At 41.5% G+C, this 18581-nt stretch overlaps 3 protein-coding genes and 1 long non-coding RNA gene across 4 annotated transcripts in view; 3 read left to right on the top strand and 1 right to left on the bottom strand.

The window, feature by feature from the left end:
• The window catches only part of LOC133533958 (uncharacterized), a 240208-nt gene that overhangs the window by 61469 nt on the left and 160158 nt on the right, over window positions 1-18581 (bottom strand). The window lies entirely within an intron of this gene.
• Window positions 1-18581, top strand: part of LOC133533953 (nuclear pore complex protein Nup205-like) — a 149826-nt gene that overhangs the window by 102228 nt on the left and 29017 nt on the right. The window lies entirely within an intron of this gene.
• On the top strand, window positions 2040-4655 carry LOC133533949 (uncharacterized). The gene has a single exon (XM_061873038.1). It carries the CDS (start codon window positions 2040-2042, stop codon window positions 4653-4655), a length of 2616 nt encoding a protein of 871 aa, XP_061729022.1.
• Window positions 4706-7733, top strand: LOC133533947 (uncharacterized). Its single transcript, XM_061873037.1, has one exon. The coding sequence runs from the start codon at window positions 4706-4708 to the stop codon at window positions 7706-7708; it is 3003 nt and encodes a 1000-aa protein (XP_061729021.1). The 3' UTR covers window positions 7709-7733.

Here is an 18581-nt window from a genome sequence, read left to right as displayed (position 1 = left end):
CGATTTCTACTGCTGACTCAACCTTGGCTAGGTTTATATTCGTTTGGTTCATAAATGTTTCTATAACGTTAAACTGTTGAAGAATGTTGACTTCATTTTTCTTTAAAATCTTGTTTTCTAGCTCAACGATGGATGTTTGGTTTTTTATGAGTTCAAGTAAGTAGTTTTCATTGGTATGTATTGCTTCTATGTCGGTTTCGTATTTTTCAGCAAATCGTTGATCCAAGATTCCGAATAGACTGTTAGTTATGTATCCAACCCCATCGACAAGTCCTCTTTTCTTTCTGTCAGTTAGATGTTTGTGAGGGGTAAGCAATATAGCGTTGTAGTACTGGAGGAGGTCTATCTCGTGGTATAGTTGGTTGAGTGTAGTTTTGCAATATCTGGGGTCTGTCTTCTGACACCAGTTTTCCACTCCGTGCAGGTAAATTTCAATGCGACGAACTCCTTCCCAGTAGTTAGTTAGGTTGTAATACATAAGTAGTGTCCATTCATCATGTATCACTTGTACCTTGCCGATTGTGTCGTAGTATATGGGCCGTTCGGGTTCAATGTTTATAATATGTGCTGAGCTCGGCATGCTGCCGGAGGCGTGTGACCCTGATATAAGTGTGCATATGCTTATGAGGGTTGTAAATAGTGTTAGAAAACACTGTCTGCTGCCTTTAATTTTTCTAAGGTGTCTTGTAGGTTTCTCCATATAATTTTCTTCAGGAGTTGGGCTAGTAGTAGGGTTCCACATAATTCTAATTTTGGTAGAGTAGTTTTTTGCGATATGGGGGCAACCCTAGTTTTCGCTGCTAGTAGAGTTGTTCGCGGCTTCCCGTTGTCATCCTTAACGCGAGTGTAAATGACGCAGGCAAACGCTTTCTCACTTGCGTCAGAGAACCCTAAAAGTTCGATTTGCTTTGATGTTCCGCCGATCCATCTGTTTAGGTTAACCTTGTTTAGTAGTTGTAGTTCCGTTTTAAGTTTTATCCAATCTTCTTGGATTTGATGAGGCAGAATTTGATCCCATGAAATATTACTGGTCCAAACCCTTTGGAATATTAGTTTTGCCGTCACGGTGACAGGACTATACCAGCCTAATGGGTCATATAGGCGTGATATTTCAGACAGTAGAGTCCGTTTAGTTAAGTTTGACGCTGTGTCGTTTTGTAGTTCCCAGCCGAGTAGGAACGTGTCCGAGCTTGGGTTCCAGCCAAGTCCTAATTTTTTCATAGATTCTTCATGTTTGAAGTCGTATATTTGTGTTGAAATTTGATCTTTGGTTAGATCCTCCAGCAAAGTTGGGTCGTTAGCTGACCATTTTCGTAAGTTCATACCTCCACCTTTGAGAAGGCTTATTAGTGAGCTCTGTAGTTCTTTTGCTTCTTCGATTGAGTTGCGACCGCTGATGAGGTCGTCAACGTAGAATTCGTTCTTTAGTGTTTCGGCAGCTTCGGGATGTTTGTGACCATCGTCAATGGCCAACTGCTTGAGTGTTCTTGTTGCTAACCAACCTGCACATTTTTGGCCGTAGGTTACTGTACAGAGTTGGTATTCCTGAAGTTTTTCAGAAGGCGAGTTTCGCCATATTATCTTCTGAAGAAGTTGTTGGTCCTCAGAGATCCATATGCATCTGTACATCATTTGGACATCAGCGCAAAAGGCGTATTTGTAGGACCTCCATTTTAGTATCAGGGCTTGAATGTCCCTTTGTAGGTTAGGACCCTTTTCTTGGAGTGTTAGCGACGCGCTCACAAATATTGTTAAAACCAAATGTATCTGTATAACTATATATAAAATTGCATAGGCAAATTGCTACCTAAGTAAAACATCATTGCGCCCCACCAGTCTGCATGCATCCTCGGACGGGGCCGCACGTAGTCGTGCAAAAATGTATCACGTGATATTCGGTTACATATGTTGTTTTCTGGACTTATTTTGAGTTTATATCTGGCGTGTTTTCTTACTATTAAAAGTGTATTAAAATCCGTGGTTTTCTTCGACACCAGGACCTCACCCTAACGGTTTCAGTGGTCTTCGAACCGGATCTGATGTCTCATACTTCAAAAATGAAGACACGGAGGGCTACACGCAAAGAGCGCGTAGAAAACCAAGAACAAGGTGAAGAAAATATTGTTCATGCCGAACAAGAAACAAAGAAAGTTCCAGAAGATACGAGTCATCGTACAGAACGATCGGCGGCGGGTAGTGCTATAAAACACGAGTCGCGCCGTGCGCGCTCGCTTTCACAATCAAAATCAAGATCTTCGGTATTATCTATCGAAGCACGTAAGAAAAGATTGTTGTTGGAAGCGGAAAAGCAAAAAGCGGAAATTCGGATGCAGCTTATTGATAAAGAGCTAGAGGCAGACCTAGCCGACTTAGAGGAAGAGGAAGAGGAGGAGGAAGTATACAGTTCACATGATAAGGAGGATCGCACACAAAACATCGAGAACTGGATGGAGAAAAGCCAGCAGGAGTTGGATAAGCTGCATATTCCGGCTGAGAATGAGCCCGTTGCGGGTACCTCACGCGACACGATCCAAATGCTCGCTGCAACAGTCCAGACCCTAGCCGCTGCCTCTGTCCAGAACAAACCTAACACTAACCTTTTGAGCCGCATCTGCACACCCCGAGACTTACCTGAGTTTAGCGGAGACCCGTTAGATTGGCTGCAATTTAAAAGGGCGTATGAGGAGTCGACAGAAGTGTGCCAATTTAGCCCCAAAGAAAACCTGTGGAGGCTTCGTAAATGTCTGCGTGGAGCGGCAAAAGATGCAGTCTCAGCTCTGCTCATCAGTGCAACTTCGCCTGAACGTATTATGGAAACGCTGGAGCTACGATTTGGTAATCCAGACTGCATTATTTCTAAGCTCATGCAAGATATTAAAAGGATCCAACCTGTCTCCTCAGAATACCAAAAGGATATAGTGCAATTTTCTGTAAAGGTGCAGAACTTCGTAGAAGCTGTAAGGTCAGTGGGTCGTGAAGAATACCTACAGGGCATGAGCTTAGTGCCGCTAATCTTATCTAAATTACCTACTGTTCTATTATCTAAGTGGTCGGATTATAGCTTTCCTCTTATTAAAACTAGCTCGAAGTCACGTTTGGATATTTTAGCAGACTTCTTGAATACGGAAGCTATACGTATATCTACTACTTCTAACATTTATACTATGAGTCAACGTGCTGACAACGTAAAAACAAAAGGTTACGATAAGAACCCGCGCCCGCAACATGTATTCCTGCAATCTGAGCAAGATAATGCCGACAAGTGTTATTTCTGCCACGGATCAAAACACAAACTATCAGAGTGTAAACAATTCCGAAAGGCCCTTCGCAAGGTACGTTGGCAATACGTAAAACGTAATGGAATTTGTTACAAATGCCTAGATTCCCGCCACAACCGAGAAACCTGCCCGGCACCAGTGTGCGATAAGGATAATTGTGGGCAAGCGCATCACAAGCTACTTCACTTTGTAAACAACATCACTGCGCGACGGCCTAGCGACCGCGCGCCGGCCCGGGAGGTACCTATCGCTGCCGCGGAGCCCGCCGCGCCCCAGGAGCACTCGGCGGAACCCGCCGCAGGCGCGGACCCACCGACGGCGGAGGTTGTTACAAACATCAACGCGAGTAGTTGCAAAGTGTTCCTTAAAGTGGTCCCTATACGTGTGTATACGGCTAACGGTAAAGTGATAAACTGTAGTGCGTTACTCGATGACGGATCTTGCGTAACAATGATAAGTGCTGACTTAGCTGCCCGTGCCGGACTCCGCGGTCATCGGGAAACAATGCGCGTGAAAGGACCTTGGAAAGATAATCAAATAACGTGCGACAGTATGGTGGTGAAATTTGAACTTTCTGGTAAGGACAATAAGGTTCACTCCATTAAAGCAAAAAGTGTTTCCGAGTTAAGTTTGCCTCCGAATAGCTTATCATTTACCGATTGTACTAAATATTCACATTTAAAAAATATTGCAAGTTCCTTGTGTAATGATAATGATCTAAAGCCGGAAGTACTTATAGGACAAGATAACTACCATTTGTTAGTGCCTTTAAAAGTTATCTTAGGTAAGAAAAATGAGCCGTCTGCTACTTTGTCTCCCCTGGGGTGGTGTATACATGGACCCATGCGCGTCACGAGAGCGACGCGTGCCGCCGACGCCCCCGCCGAGCGCGAAGAGAGCGCGGCGGTATTGTTCGTGAGTGAGTGCGGCCGCGAGGAGCAAGCGCTACGGGACCTTCACGAGGAGGTGCAGCGCGGATTCGCGCTGGACGCCCTTGGAATATCAGGTAAGCCGCGACAGAACGTGGATGACGTGCGGGCCGTCGAACAGCTGGAGCGCACCGCTCGTCTCGTCGACGGGCGCTGGCAAGTAGGCTTGCCCTGGAAGGACCCCAACTGTACGATGCCGGACTCATTCCCGAGCGCTCTGAATAGGCTTAAAGGCATCGAGAGGAAAATGAGTCGAGATCCTGGTTATTCTAAAAGGTACTCCGAACGCGTGGATCATTTATTAAATAATGATTTCGCCACAGAACTGAAGGAAACTCAACGTACTCAAAGGACGTGGTACTTACCACATTTCGGCGTTGACAACGTAAACAAAAACGCTTGCGTCTGGTCTTTGATGCTGCGGCCACATCGGAAGGGTTGTGCCTAAATGATTACCTGTTAAAAGGTCCGGATTTACTTAACTCTTTACTAGGTATTATGTTACGCTTTCGCGAACATAGCGTAGGCGTAACCGGCGATATAAAAGACATGTTCTTACGCGTTAAGATTCAACCCCAGGACCAGGACGCCCTACGCTTCTTGTGGAGAAGCAGGCCTACGGAACCAGTTAAGACATACGTTATGACTAGTTTAATATTTGGAGCAAATTGCGCACCCTTTGTTGCACAATTTATAAAAAATAAAAATGCTTCGCGATATGAGTCATCTATGCCCGCCGCGGTCGACGCGATCGTAAATTCACATTATGTCGATGACTATATACAGAGCCTCCCTGACGAAGATACAGCTATCCAAATGGTTAAAAATGTCACTGACATACACAAAGCGGGTGGTTTCCAGTTATGCAACTTGACAAGTAATAGCATCGCTGTTCTCGATAGCATTCCAAAAGAGACTTTAGGCACAGTTGCGGTAAAGTTCAAAGTCGGCCAGCAGTTCCAAGGCGAGCGGGCGCTTGGGCTTCTATGGTTCCCAGGTAAGGATGAATTAGGTTTCGACGTCTCGCTTAAACGCATCCCTGATAGTATAATTCGACATAAACAAAGGCCGTCAAAACGTATTATGTTACGCGTTATTATGTCGATATTTGATGTATTCGGGTTTTTATCGCCTTTTACAGTACAGGGTCGAATTATGCTTCAGGACACGTGGCGTCTGAATATTTCTTGGGATGATGACATTCCTGATGGTATTTATAAAAAGTGGTGCGAATGGATCGAACTACTCAAGGTAGTTGATAAGATTCGCATACCTAGATGGTACCAACGCAGCGCAGGGAGTGGGAGCGCGAAGGAGAATGCATCTGCCGTCGCGGTCTGCCGCGTAGATGGTCTACGCTATCCCGCTACGAACATTGTGACGCAAGCGAGTACCTGCGCTGCGTCCGGCATCAGTGCTACGGGTGCTACGCCGCCACAGGTGATACAAAATAATATTACAACTACTACTGATGGTTATACAAACCTATCGTTACATATTTTTAGCGATGCATCTACTAAGGCAATGAGTGCGGTGGCTTATTTTCGCTGGATAAAGGATGACGAAATATACGTCGCATTTGTAGCCAGTAAGTGTCGCGTCGCGCCGGTTAAACCCTTGACGGTCCCTCGTGCTGAGCTCCAGGCGGCATTGCTGGCTGCACGTTTGGCGGACACCATAAGAAGAGAACATAAGTTATCCGCCGCGCGCCGTTATTTCTGGTGCGACTCGTCTACCGTGTTGCACTGGCTAAATAATAATACGCGCGTTTACAAAGCGTACGAGGCGAACCGGTTGGGTGAGATCGATAGCCTTACGAATATATCGGAGTGGCGTTATGTGCCTACAAAATTAAATATCGCCGATATTGCGACTAGAGAGGTTTTCAATTACGAATCTTTTATGAATGAGTGGTTTAAGGGTCCCCAGTTTTTGTACTCACACGAAAGGTCCTGGCCGCTTAACCTTTTTGAACCTGAGGCAATCGAGGTATTTTCTGGGCACGTCACTGTAAACACACAGGAAAATATGTCGTGTAACTTACCCATTCCAGATCCGGAACGATTTTCTTCTTGGCTTCGGCTACTTAGGTCAACGGCTGCTGTACTTAAGTTCATACTTAAATGTAAGAAACTTACCCATGACGACTGCTCATTGATGGCCCGGGCGGAGCTGTTGATTTTAAAGCAGGCACAGATGGACTCCTTTGCCAATGAGATCGCCGATATAAAAAATGGTAAGAACATGCAACGCGATAGTAGGTTGTTGACATTGACTCCATATTTAGGTGACGAAGGTCTATTGTACGTTGGTGGTCGCATTGACGCCGCGCAGGATGTGCCGCTGGCGACAAAGAGGCCCATTATCCTTGACGGACGGCATCCGGTGGCGCGACTCCTGGTGCGCCATCAGCACGTCAAGGCCGCGCACGGGAACCAGGAGGCAGTAGTCAACGACCTCAAACAAAAATATTGGTTGTTGAGATTGCGTCCAACCGTTAAATATGTTGCATCACGTTGCATGCTGTGTAGATTGAGAAAGGCTAAGCCGCTGATTCCACGAATGGGTGATTTGCCAGCAGCACGTTTAGCTCATCATCAGCGCTGTTTTTCATTTTGTGGATTAGATTTGTTTGGTCCAATGGAGGTAGTGGTCGGCAGACGCCGTGAGAAACGCTATGGCGTTCTCTTTACTTGCCTTACTGTTCGGGCGATACATATTGAGGTCGTGCATTCTCTTACCACGGACTCGCTGATATTAGCCCTTCGAAGAATGGCATCTAGGCGTGGGTGGCCTAGTAATTTTTTTTCGGATAATGGCACAAACCTTCGGGGAGCTAACACCGAACTAAAAAACGCCATTAAGGAAATAAATAATGAGGACTTAAAAAAAGAGGCGGCCAACAATCGCGCCCAGTGGACGTTTGTTCCTCCTAGGACTCCTCATTGGGGTGGCGCTTGGGAGCGCCTAATTCGGACGGTAAAGGTATCGCTTGGCGTCATCCTTAAGGAACGCGCCCCAAAAGATGAAGTTTTATTGACTTTGCTGGCCGAAGTGGAGAATATGGTCAACGGTCGGCCTTTGACACACGTGTCAGTCGAACCTGGTAGTTCTGAGTCAATTACCCCTAACCATTTTCTATTGGGCTCCTCTGCGAATTTACCTATAGCTGGAGAGTTTGACGATTCCGATCTGTACCTAAGGAAAAAGTGGCGGACTGCGCAAAGGCTCGCCGATATGTATTGGCGCCGTTGGCTGAAGGAGTTTCTGCCCTTGCTGTTACCTCGTAAGAAGTGGCAGCAGGATCAGAGACCCCTGCGCGAGGGTGACCTCGTTTTGATAGTGGATCCTGATTCGCCACGAAACGTGTGGCCACGAGGTATTGTAAAAACTGTCTTTCCAGGTCGAGATGGACGAGTCAGAGTCGTCGAGGTTACCACTCAAAGAGGAGTGCTGCGCCGATCCGCGGCACGCGTCGCTCCTGTGCCTATTGTAGAATAGTGCTTCGCACTAGGGGTGGGCTATGTTAGCGACGCGCTCACAAATATTGTTAAAACCAAATGTATCTGTATAACTATATATAAAATTGCATAGGCAAATTGCTACCTAAGTAAAACATCATTGCGCCCCACCAGTCTGCATGCATCCTCGGACGGGGCCGCACGTAGTCGTGCAAAAATGTATCACGTGATATTCGGTTACATATGTTGTTTTCTGGACTTATTTTGAGTTTATATCTGGCGTGTTTTCTTACTATTAAAAGTGTATTAAAATCCGTGGTTTTCTTCGACACCAGGACCTCACCCTAACGGTTTCATGGAGGCTATTTAAGCTATAGCCGCTGCTGGTTTTTTGTGATGCATTATAAACAACCCTTAACTTTGTGGTGGATGCTTTTGCCCTCAACACCCCATGATGCGGAAGGTAACAGTCTTGTGCTGAGGATGAATTTGAAGGCTTCATGTGCTGCAGATCGGAATATTCTTTCATAAATTCCCGATACATTTGGGCTAGTTTTGGTTGCCTTTGCAGTTTGCGTTCTAGTTGTAGAAACTGAGAGATCGCTATTTGTTTTGAATTTCCCAGCTTTTTTTCGTATTTTGCGCTTAGTGGCATTTTCACAATGTATTTTCCATCGGGGCCCCGCTTAACAGTTTGCTGGTAGTAATCTTCACATTTATCGTCCGTAGACCTATCCGCGTCGTTTTGCGAGATGTCTTCATTTTCCCAAAATTTGGTAAGTTCATCCATGTTAGTTAAGGCTGCGTGGCAGCTGGGTGAGGTGGGAGTTGTCAGGCTTCCACTGATAATCCAACCTAGCTGGGTTTGTTGGGCAATTAGAGCCCTTTTACCAGCTTTTATTAGCCCGTTCATGAGGGCGTCAGCGTAAACGTGGGCCCCGAGTAGCAGGTCTATGGGGCGCGACACGTCGAAGTCAGGGTCCGCTAGTTTTAAGTTTTGTATGTGCGGCCAGTCTGCTTTCTTGAATGTGGAGTTAGGTAAGTTCCTAGTTATTTTGCGGACGATAAATGCTTTTGTTTGAAATGTATAATCGGAATGCAAGGACTTGCCCTTAAGCTCTGCTTTTCCTTTGCAGGTTAAGGTCCCGATTCCAGTTATAGTCCCATTTAGCTTCTTCCTGGGTAGGTTTAGTAATTGTGCGGCATTTTCAGTTATGAGATTTAGCTGAGAGCCTTGATCTAGTAATGCGCGTAGCATTGTAAATGTCCCGTTGCTTGCTTGAAGTTGAAGCTGAACCGTAGTTAGCAGGACTTCTACCTCATTTGTTGCTATATGATGGCTCGTTGGTTGTTGAGTGGAAGTTGATGGCTTTGGTACGAAGGGAAATTTTGTATATTTAGAAGTTATTTGTTTCTTCATGTTATTATTGTGCAATAATGAATGATGTTTCATGTTACATTCCTTGCACGTATTTTGAGATCTGCATTCCCTGTCCCCGTGATCGGACAAACAGTTTTTGCAGACCTTTAGTTTCGCAACCATGCTGTTGCGTTGCGGTATATCCAGGTCAACAAACTTCTGACATTGTCTCAGCGAGTGCCCCCCTTCGCAAAGTGGACATTGACCGTGTGTTGCATGGTATGTTTTGAAGTTATTCTTGAAATAGTTAAAGTTATTGTAGTTAGGCTTCTTGGTTTGATATTCCTTAGTGAAGGGTTTCACGGATGCTTGCTTCTGTTGGGTGGTGACATCCTTTTTAGCGCGTTTCATGGTTTCCATGGTAAGCCATGAATTTGCTCTCTAGAAAGTAGAGAAAGTCGTGTAACACCGGAACTTCCCTGTGGTCTTGGAGGTCCCGTACGTAGTCGCTGTGTGTGGATGCGTCCAATTTCAAAGTCATCAAATGAACGATAATAGGATCCCACGTTGTGGTATCTAAGCCGATATTTGTTAGTCCACTTAAGCATTCGGTTATGACGTCATGCATTTTCTTCAGGTTGTAGGCATCTGGTTGTTGAATGGTAGGCAAATTCAGCATGGTGTTCATAAAGGAAGTAAATTGAAGGCGCCGATTGTCATAACGCTGATTTAAAATGTCCCAGCATGAGTTGTAGTTGTCTGCGTTAATTGTGAGATGCTGGACCAATCTTTCTGCTTCTCCACGAAGTTTAGTTTTGAGATGCTGCAACTTCTGTGCCTTGTTGATTGTTGGATTGTTGTGGACGGTTTCTATGAAAAGATCTTTGAACGAAATCCATTGGTTGTAGTTTCCCGAGAATTCGGGTATCGAAATGCGAGGTGCTGAATTTTGATAATGCGACGTTGTCCATATCTTGCTGTTGAGATCTTTTCGCATGGAATCGTACCTGTTTTCTATGTCGGTGAATATATTGTAGTACGTTTCATGAGCGCCTTTGAGTAAGCCATCTATCTCCCAGTGTTGTTTGTCTATGTCCGTCCATTTTGATTTTAGGATATTAAGATTATCTTCTAATTCCCATTTTTCATTGTTAGGTGTAATGGCAATTTTTGACATCGCTCGGTCGATTGCCTTGAAGTTGCATTCTTGTTTGCTTAACAGTTGAATGACGTCACTGGTTCCGGTTTCCGTTCCTTCCAGACGCTCTGTAAGGTCGAATTGTACTGAACTGTTCGCTTCAGTTAGCTTGTGAATCAAGTTTAGCATATCCGCCTTAGTAACGTCGTACATGTTTTTTGTTTTTGTGTGGATGTCTTCTTGAAAGTAGGTGATGTTTTTGTCCTCGATTTCTGTTTCGAGGACCCCATGTTGGCTCTCGAACTTATCCCATAAGGCGTCGAGATTGGCCAGCCGTTTGTTTAAATAGTCGCGAGTTTTCCTGTCCGCTGAGTCTTTCTTGTAGTTGGCGCACAGGGACTTGATGCTTTCAAAGCAGGCTTGTTGCTGCAGGAGTTTGCTCATGATGAGTTGAAGGCTAAGCTGCAAGCGACACCCAAGTAGCACACGGGGTGGGAAATAGCTCGTATATCATATCTATTTAGATACTTAAGTGAAATATATAGCCATGACTAAGTTCTATATAGGTGGAAAGAACCCATATAGACCCACTATAGACCAAAAAGGAGAAAAATTGCAGCCTATTTTTGGTTCTAAATTGAATCCATAAGAGATCTCTCGATTACCTTAAGTTGCAATTAGAACTATGGGTGACAGTTATGCGCAGTGAACGATTTATATTGAACGAATGAATGTATTACAATTTCAGTTCGGTCAAGGAGTGATAAATGAGACGCCCAATTTCCTTTGAGTGGCGTGGCAACAATTAAGACAATAAGTTGTGTTTTTTAAAAGTGAATGTGATCTGCCATTTTAATTTGGGATGTACATATCTATTTGGTAAAGTGATGAAAACTTCACGTTATACAGGAATTGAAATAAGCACGAAATCCTTGCGAATGATTTTTTACTGTGAAACTATAGTATGGTTTCTTTGTAAATTTCGATGCGCCTTTGATTTGATCCCGGAATATTTAAAAGGAGAGTGCTAAATCAAATGAGGAATTGATACTGATAAGAAATAAAACTGTTAAAAACTTGACCTAATGATTGTAGGTTACGTACAATGTTAAAGTAACATAGTCACAACTATCAAAGGTCTGTGATTATACGTCAGTGTGATAAAATTCTGTTAAAAATAATTCATTTTCAAGGACTCCATTTGTAAACATGGCGGACCAAAAAATATTTTACAGTGTTTATTTTCACTTGTTTGTTCTCTATTTAGAACTATCAGGTCTGAAAATCACTTATTTGTATCTTGCGAGTGGCAAAGCAGTGAATGCTATTGACAGAGGAGGCGCCGCAATAGGAAAAATAAATCTGGGGGCAGGGTAGTGCCCCCGCCAAGACGAGCAAAGCGAAGCGCATGGCCTACCTTTTCTAAAAGCGCTTCGTCGTTTTTTTGAACCCTCATAGCTTGGGTTTGGATTATACCAGATAATCAAAATTCTCGGGATATAATGTCAATAGAGTGGACTTATTAAGCATTAAAAAATTCAGATGCATAAAACCCTTGGGGTACTTCCTGAAGTCCTAGGAAGCAAAAATTTGGTATGTAGCATAGTATTAGTATACAAACAACAAAAGAAATAAAAAAAATTGGAAATTTATAGCCCTTAAGGGGGTGAAAAGGGGGGTGGAATTTTGTATGCGGAATCAATAACCGCTGAACCGATTTAGATGAAATTTAGTGTATAGATAGTTTTTTCTATGGGGAAGGATATAGAATAGTTATCAACCCCAAAATCACCCGTAAAGGTGAAAAGGGAAGGAAAAGGGCATTAGGGGGAATAGAGGAAAGTTTGTAGGGGGGATCAGTAAAAAAAGAAGATTCTATAAATGATGCCCAGATACGTATTTCGGGATTTTAAATAGTAAATTTCCCCCAACCATTATATATGTATGTGATAAATATTTAACTATTTGGTTGTACCCATTGGTATGTATTTCATTGTAATGTGTAATCTTCTTATTCCTGTAATGTATCGTGCACTACCTGTCACTAAAGCTTTTTGTTCTTTATATCCTGCTACCCTAGGTTGGCTCACAGCGATAAGAACGCCTGTTGCTACCTTTATTTACATTGTAAATCTGTTACTGAATTTTTCTTCTGTGGTCCAATAAAGTGTATTTACTCTACTTACTTTACCATTTATATTAGGGGATGGAAGATTGTCATGCTTATGACAATACACAAAGAAGACACTTACAAAAAGAAGTGAAATCCTATCAAAAACATTTTCATGGAAAATGTTGCCTAGACGAAACCATAATGCTCACACTGTCAAAAAGTTATCAGATTTCTTGTAGAGCTAAGCTTCTAACTCTACAAGAAATCTGATAAGTAGAGTTTCTGAAGTAGGCTTGTAGAGTTAGAAGCTTTTCTCTAAGAGAAATCTGATAACATTTTGACAGTGCGAGCCTTATGGTTTCGTCTTGGCAACATTTTTATGAAAATGTTTTTGATAGGATATTATGTATATGACCTAATTTTGGAACTGTTAGATCGTTAGTGGTTTGAAATAAGTGAAAATAACTGCTTTTGGTTTTCAAGAACCTCCTATTGAGACTTAATTATGCGTTGGAGTGGCAATAAGAGTATTTCTAGCCCTTAAAGTTGCAATCACTTTAGGTTCCAAAAGGGCCGTAAAATTATCTCTTTAGCCACTATTGGTGATATACTACTCTATTATACTACTCATTTGGAATTAAAAGTTCCAAATAAGGGTATGTTCCCACTTATATGTAGAAGTTGCTTATAAGTGACTTTAGGGCCTTATATAGCACTATTGCTTCTTATTCAGTGACAATTAAAACCTGCATGCAACTTTAAGTAGCAAAATCGACTTTACCCAACCATAAGTAATAAAGTAGAAACAATAAACGTTCCTAAGCAACTACAAGTGACAGGATGAACTCATATACAGTTTTGAGTTGTGTTTAAAGGCATAAGTTTTATCAAACACTGTTAAACCACTCATTTAGAACATAAAGCTATAAGATAAGCTGCAAAATTCACTAATGTGCTGCTTGGGAGGTTAGTTGTTATGTCCAATCACCGCCGGGTTTCTTGTTACCGTGACAGGCGATAGGATAGCCAATTGTTAAGCTGATGTTCTCAGTAATTTACCGAGTATTAGTGAGCTGACGAGTTTGATCGATGTGATTGAGCTTGCACCCCGTCTGTTGTAGTTGTAGGTTCCGGAGCGCAGCGTGGGTGGAGTATTACCTCTGGTTCAGCCCGATGTCCGTGTTCACAGCTCACAGGCAATCAGTGCTTTTAGCACGATATATGTGCCTTCTCAATTTACTGGTGAGACCCGCTTGTGGGAGGCCAGTAAACCGATTCACTATCGTAATAAGCAACAAAACACTAAATACCTTTTGTGAGCAGCGAAGGACCCGGAGAGGTTCGAAGGACCATAAAATGTAGGGGCCGTTAGCCCTTACACTTGCTTGATGCGACTGGTAGTGCTGGTGGCGGAGGTAGAATAATACACTGAAGGTTGGATGGTTACTGAACGATTTATTGAGGAAAACCAGGGTTTATATAGTGGCTGTCTACGTGCATGGCATTTAGGTGACATTTAACAAAGAATAATACACTGAAGGTTGGATGGTTACTGAACGATTTATTGAGGAAAACCAGGGTTTATATAGTGGCTGTCTACGTGCATGGCATTTAGGTGACATTTAACAATATTAAATATAATTATAATTTCTTAGATGATTCATACCCTTGACATTTCTACTGTGCGTTAATTAATCTATTTTCTTAATGTCACATGACGTATGCATCACGTATAGGGAATGCTAACCGGTTAACCGGTTAACCGGTTACCCGGTAATTTGACCAATATTACAGTCGGTAAAATACCGGTAATTTCCAGCCGTAACCGGGAATTTACCGAACGTTGTATAGGCAAATAAAAATGTAACAACCTGTTGAATTAGCCCATCTATGTCTTCGTACTTACAAAAAAAAAACAATTACTACGGTTTACGATTACGAAGAGACACTAAAATACTTACTTTTCTGCCTCTTATGATCTCGTCGGAGTCGGAACTAGGAAGCAATGTTTTGTGACAAATGAGTGGTCGCTAATCCCTCGCCCTTTCCCTTCTCGCCACCCCTACCCGACCCGCCTTACTATGTTCAGTGTCCTTTGTTTTAGTCTGTAGTGTCCGACAAGTGTGGAATGCGAAAGAACATTTTCTACCGCTGGTAACTTGTGTTCAAGATATCGTTCACGAATGTCTAAGCAACGTTCTAATTAATCGCCTAGATATTTAACAAACGCAATTATTTTATATATAATTAACAGAATGATCTGATGATGACATGTTCCTGATTCCAACTCCTATCTTAAGAGCCCGGTAACGATTTTAGAGCAAAAATTTTAAATTGATAGATTTTGTCGTTGGAATTGTACACCTTTTGTTACGTAATATCTAAATAACAAGTATTGGTTTATATTAGCACGTTTTTTCATCTTGCCTTTTAATAATGAGGTCGCAAGCGTGCGTCCCCGGTAATAGGTGACGAGAAGGGATAGTTTTTAAAAATTCATATAAATTATGGTAGGAAATTATACAAAATGATGTATAAGAACAGTTTCAGCAAATGTTGTAGATTGTTTAAGTATCAAAATTACGTTGAAATTAAGTCAATTTTCAGAGAAATTGTCACTTGTTTTGAAGTAATTTCTGGAAAAATTGATTTCGTCTAACTTTCATTTACACTACTTCAAATTTATAGTAACAAAAATGTAGTTTATTAAAGTTGAAGTACAGGATATGTGTAATACAAAATCACCATTTTTAGCAGTCCAAACTTAACGAAATTTACAAATAAGATCGACAAAATCACTGCTTTTCGCGCGTTTACCTAAACGTCCATCAGAAAAAAAATCATTATTAATTAAGTGAGTCTGTTTTAAAAAAAAATATTTAATATAATGAAAGATAACAAGACGTGCTAAAAGAAACCAGTACTTGTTATTTTTAATAGTTAACAAAAGGTGTACAATTTCATGCGCTTAATCTATCAATTTTACATTTTTGCGACTAAAATCGATAACGGCCTCTTAAAGTGCAATTTTAAAGTAACTAGTGTTAAAATGATATGAAACTTATCTTGCTGTTAATTTTTTTTTCTTATATTTACTAGATGATTACGGTTTTAGTTACTTTAATAACAATATTATATTGATAGATGTGTAAATGCAAACTTGTATGACATTTAAATGACGACTGTCACTCTTTAGTTATAATTTTTGTTACCCTTTGATTACTGCGATTTTTTAAGAATTAAAAAAGTTTGATGTTGCTTATTTAATGTACAAGTTCATTTCACTTTGAAATGATACATGATTGATTTTTTATTTAATATGATTGTATAACCGGTAATTTACCGGTTAACCGGTTAGTGGGACCTCGCGTCGGTAAATTACCGGTAATGAAAAACGCCCGGTTATTGCATTCCCTAATCACGTAGGGCTTACGCTATAGTTTATCGCAACGTAAGCATGTACAGTAATGAGACTGTACAATAAACATTAAAAATATTAAAATAATGTCACTTACTCAATTATATCACTACAAAACATGCATACTGGTCAGAAAAATATTAAATAAACATATTCATACACAAATATCATTCACAAAAAAATCCCAAATACAAAAACGACTAACTAAATTATTGTCTCCAATCACCTAGAACTAATTACGGCAAAAGGAATATTTTGTACGAAGGAGCTAAAATATATAACAGATTGCCAAGTGATGTTAAGGACATAAAATCACAGTCATTATTTAAAAAAGTTATCAAACATCACATCCTTAATCGCTTTTCAAGTATAGATATCTAATTGCTATAAGTAGTACCTTATTACTATTGCTATCGTATGCACACGTAATAAGTCCCGCGCCATGACAATATTAACCGGCCGATAAGCGTCATCCGCATCGATCTACCTCCAACCTAAAATATGCCTTACCCTCATTCTCATTGCCTAACTTTGTTATGATAAAATAATTTGCTAATATTTTCCTGCTACTCATATGCTTTTAGTGTTAAGAAATTGTAAAAAGTTCTCTGCATGTTACTGTGTAAGCTACTGTAAAATGTAATTTGTATTTCTCATATCAAGTGAATTGTATTCTGTTTGAGAAATAAATGTCTTAAACCGTAAAATCTTAGATTACAAGATTATAATTCTAATTCCGGATTTAATCAAAGTGATGTTTTAACTTGGATCACATCACATCAACCCGTGCTTTCATTACCATTTTTCTTGCAAAGGCCTGAGATTTGTCCCACTAGCACCCTACGATCATATTTGGACAAAACTAATAATTATTGAAGTGATATTGATTCGTTATTTATTTCATTCAGGAAACCTCATCATAAGGTTACATCCCAAACTTTAAGGAGGTGGATTAGGAACACATTATCAAGTAGCGGTATTTATAGTACTTACTTTGTTCACTGCACATAGCACTAGACATGCGTCTACATCCAAGGCCTTTAAATTGGGGGTAAGTTTAGACGTCATTCGAAAAACTGTCGGTTGGATTGCAACATCGTCAGTTTTTGCCAAATATTATATAGTATTTTATGCAACAGTTGTATAAGAAGGGTCAAAAAAGGCGAGTGGCGTGAGTTACGCCACGAGCATTTTTTGACCTACTTATACAACGTTGCATACAATATTTTTCCTACGAGTCAACAAAAATAAATCTTAATTTAGGTAAACAAAGCAAAAGTATATAGCCAAGACGCGCGAGCATACCTTGTTACGCGCCCGGCCCGCCCCGGGCCGCGGCCGGCCGGTCCGCGACACCTCGTAACTCATGAGGCCCTGGTACTTGCTACTTGCTAAATTAAATTTTTGGACAGTTTTTTCTCAATTTTGGCCACCGTAGCCTACGGAGACTAACAAGCAACGCTAAGCGGTCTTCGTAGTCTATGGGTGTTGCTATATTACGGGTGTCACATGCGTGTTTCTGACTTATGAAGTAATTATTTTTACTATGCAACCAAATTAATATTTTGTAAGTTGGAAGCAATGCACTTAGTTTAAAACTGTCGTTTGGGTTTTATTAGGTTGGTAGCCATTAATCGCAGTAACGTTATAGCGATTAAAAGCACAAGAGCTTTTATGAGGAATAGACAATATAGACTTTTCTTGAAACCTTTTATGTATGTTCTTATATTCGTGTTAATGAATGCATAAATGACAGATAACAGTAGAAGAGTAGGAAATAGTATTTTATGCAACAGTTGTATAAGAAGGGTCAAAAAAGGCGTGTGGCGTGAGTTACAATGTGAGCCGGAGCCGAAGGCGTAGGCGAACATTGTAAAGGAATACGCCACGAGCATTTTTTGACCTACTTATACAACGTTGCATACAATATTTTTCCTATGAGTCAACAAAAATAAATCTTAATTTAGGTAAACAAAGCAAAAGTATATAGCCAAGACGCGCAAGCATACCTTGTTACGCGCCCGGCCCGCCCCGGGCCGCTGCCGGCCGGTCGGCGACACCTCGTAACTCGTGAGGCCCTAGTACTTGCTACTTGCTAAATTAAATTTCTGGACAGTTTTTTCTCAATTTTGGCCACCGTAGTCTACGGAGACTAACAAGCAACGCTAAGCGGTCTTCGTAGTCTATGGGTGTTGCTATATTACGGGTGTCACATGCGTGTTTCTGACTTATGAAGTAATTATTTTTACTATGCAACCAAATGAATATTTTGTAAGTTGGCAGCAATGCACTTAGTTTAAAACGGTATTCGTTTTGGTTTTGTTAGGTTGGTAGCCATTAATCGCAGTAACGTTATAGCGATTAAAAGCACAAGAGCTTTTATGAGGAATAGACAATATAGACTTTTCTTGAAACCTTTATGTATGTTCTTATATTCGTGTTAATGAATGCATAAATGACAGATAACAGTAGAGGAGTAGGAAAACAAAATAATATCTGAGCAATCTAGTAACATTAATTTCGCTAGAAATATAATTATTAAATACCTCACTTATGATTAATATTATTTATGTACGAGTATAAATAAACAAAACTGTAATGAACCTAAGTATTTTTTTTTTCTAGGGGGGAAAATGCATTCCGCATACCACCCGGGTGCGGGGGGTGACCCGAGTGGTTATGTGGGACTCCCGTCTAGGCTAATGAGGCCCACGGTATACCCACTAAAAACCCCCCATATGCCACCTCGCCGCCTTATTGGTGGGGTTACAGGAACGCTTGCGTACTCATCCGCGACCCCACCGGCGGCAGCCGCCCGCGAGCGGCTCCTTCGCGAATGCCCGAAGGCCCTTCACGCGAGGCGCGCCAGATGGTTCGACGCGCC

This window comes from Cydia pomonella, unplaced genomic scaffold (genome assembly GCF_033807575.1).
Source record: "Cydia pomonella isolate Wapato2018A unplaced genomic scaffold, ilCydPomo1 PGA_scaffold_29, whole genome shotgun sequence".
Lineage (NCBI taxonomy): Eukaryota > Metazoa > Arthropoda > Insecta > Lepidoptera > Tortricidae > Cydia > Cydia pomonella.
Note: the sequence above shows the minus strand (reverse complement) of the source record. Positions and strands in the feature narration are given on the sequence as shown.

Coding starts and splice junctions, on each gene's coding strand:
- LOC133533949 (XM_061873038.1), top strand. CDS start 2,040: ATGTCTCATACTTCAAAAATGAAGACACGGAGGGCTACACGCAAAGAG.
- LOC133533947 (XM_061873037.1), top strand. CDS start 4,706: ATGTTACGCTTTCGCGAACATAGCGTAGGCGTAACCGGCGATATAAAA.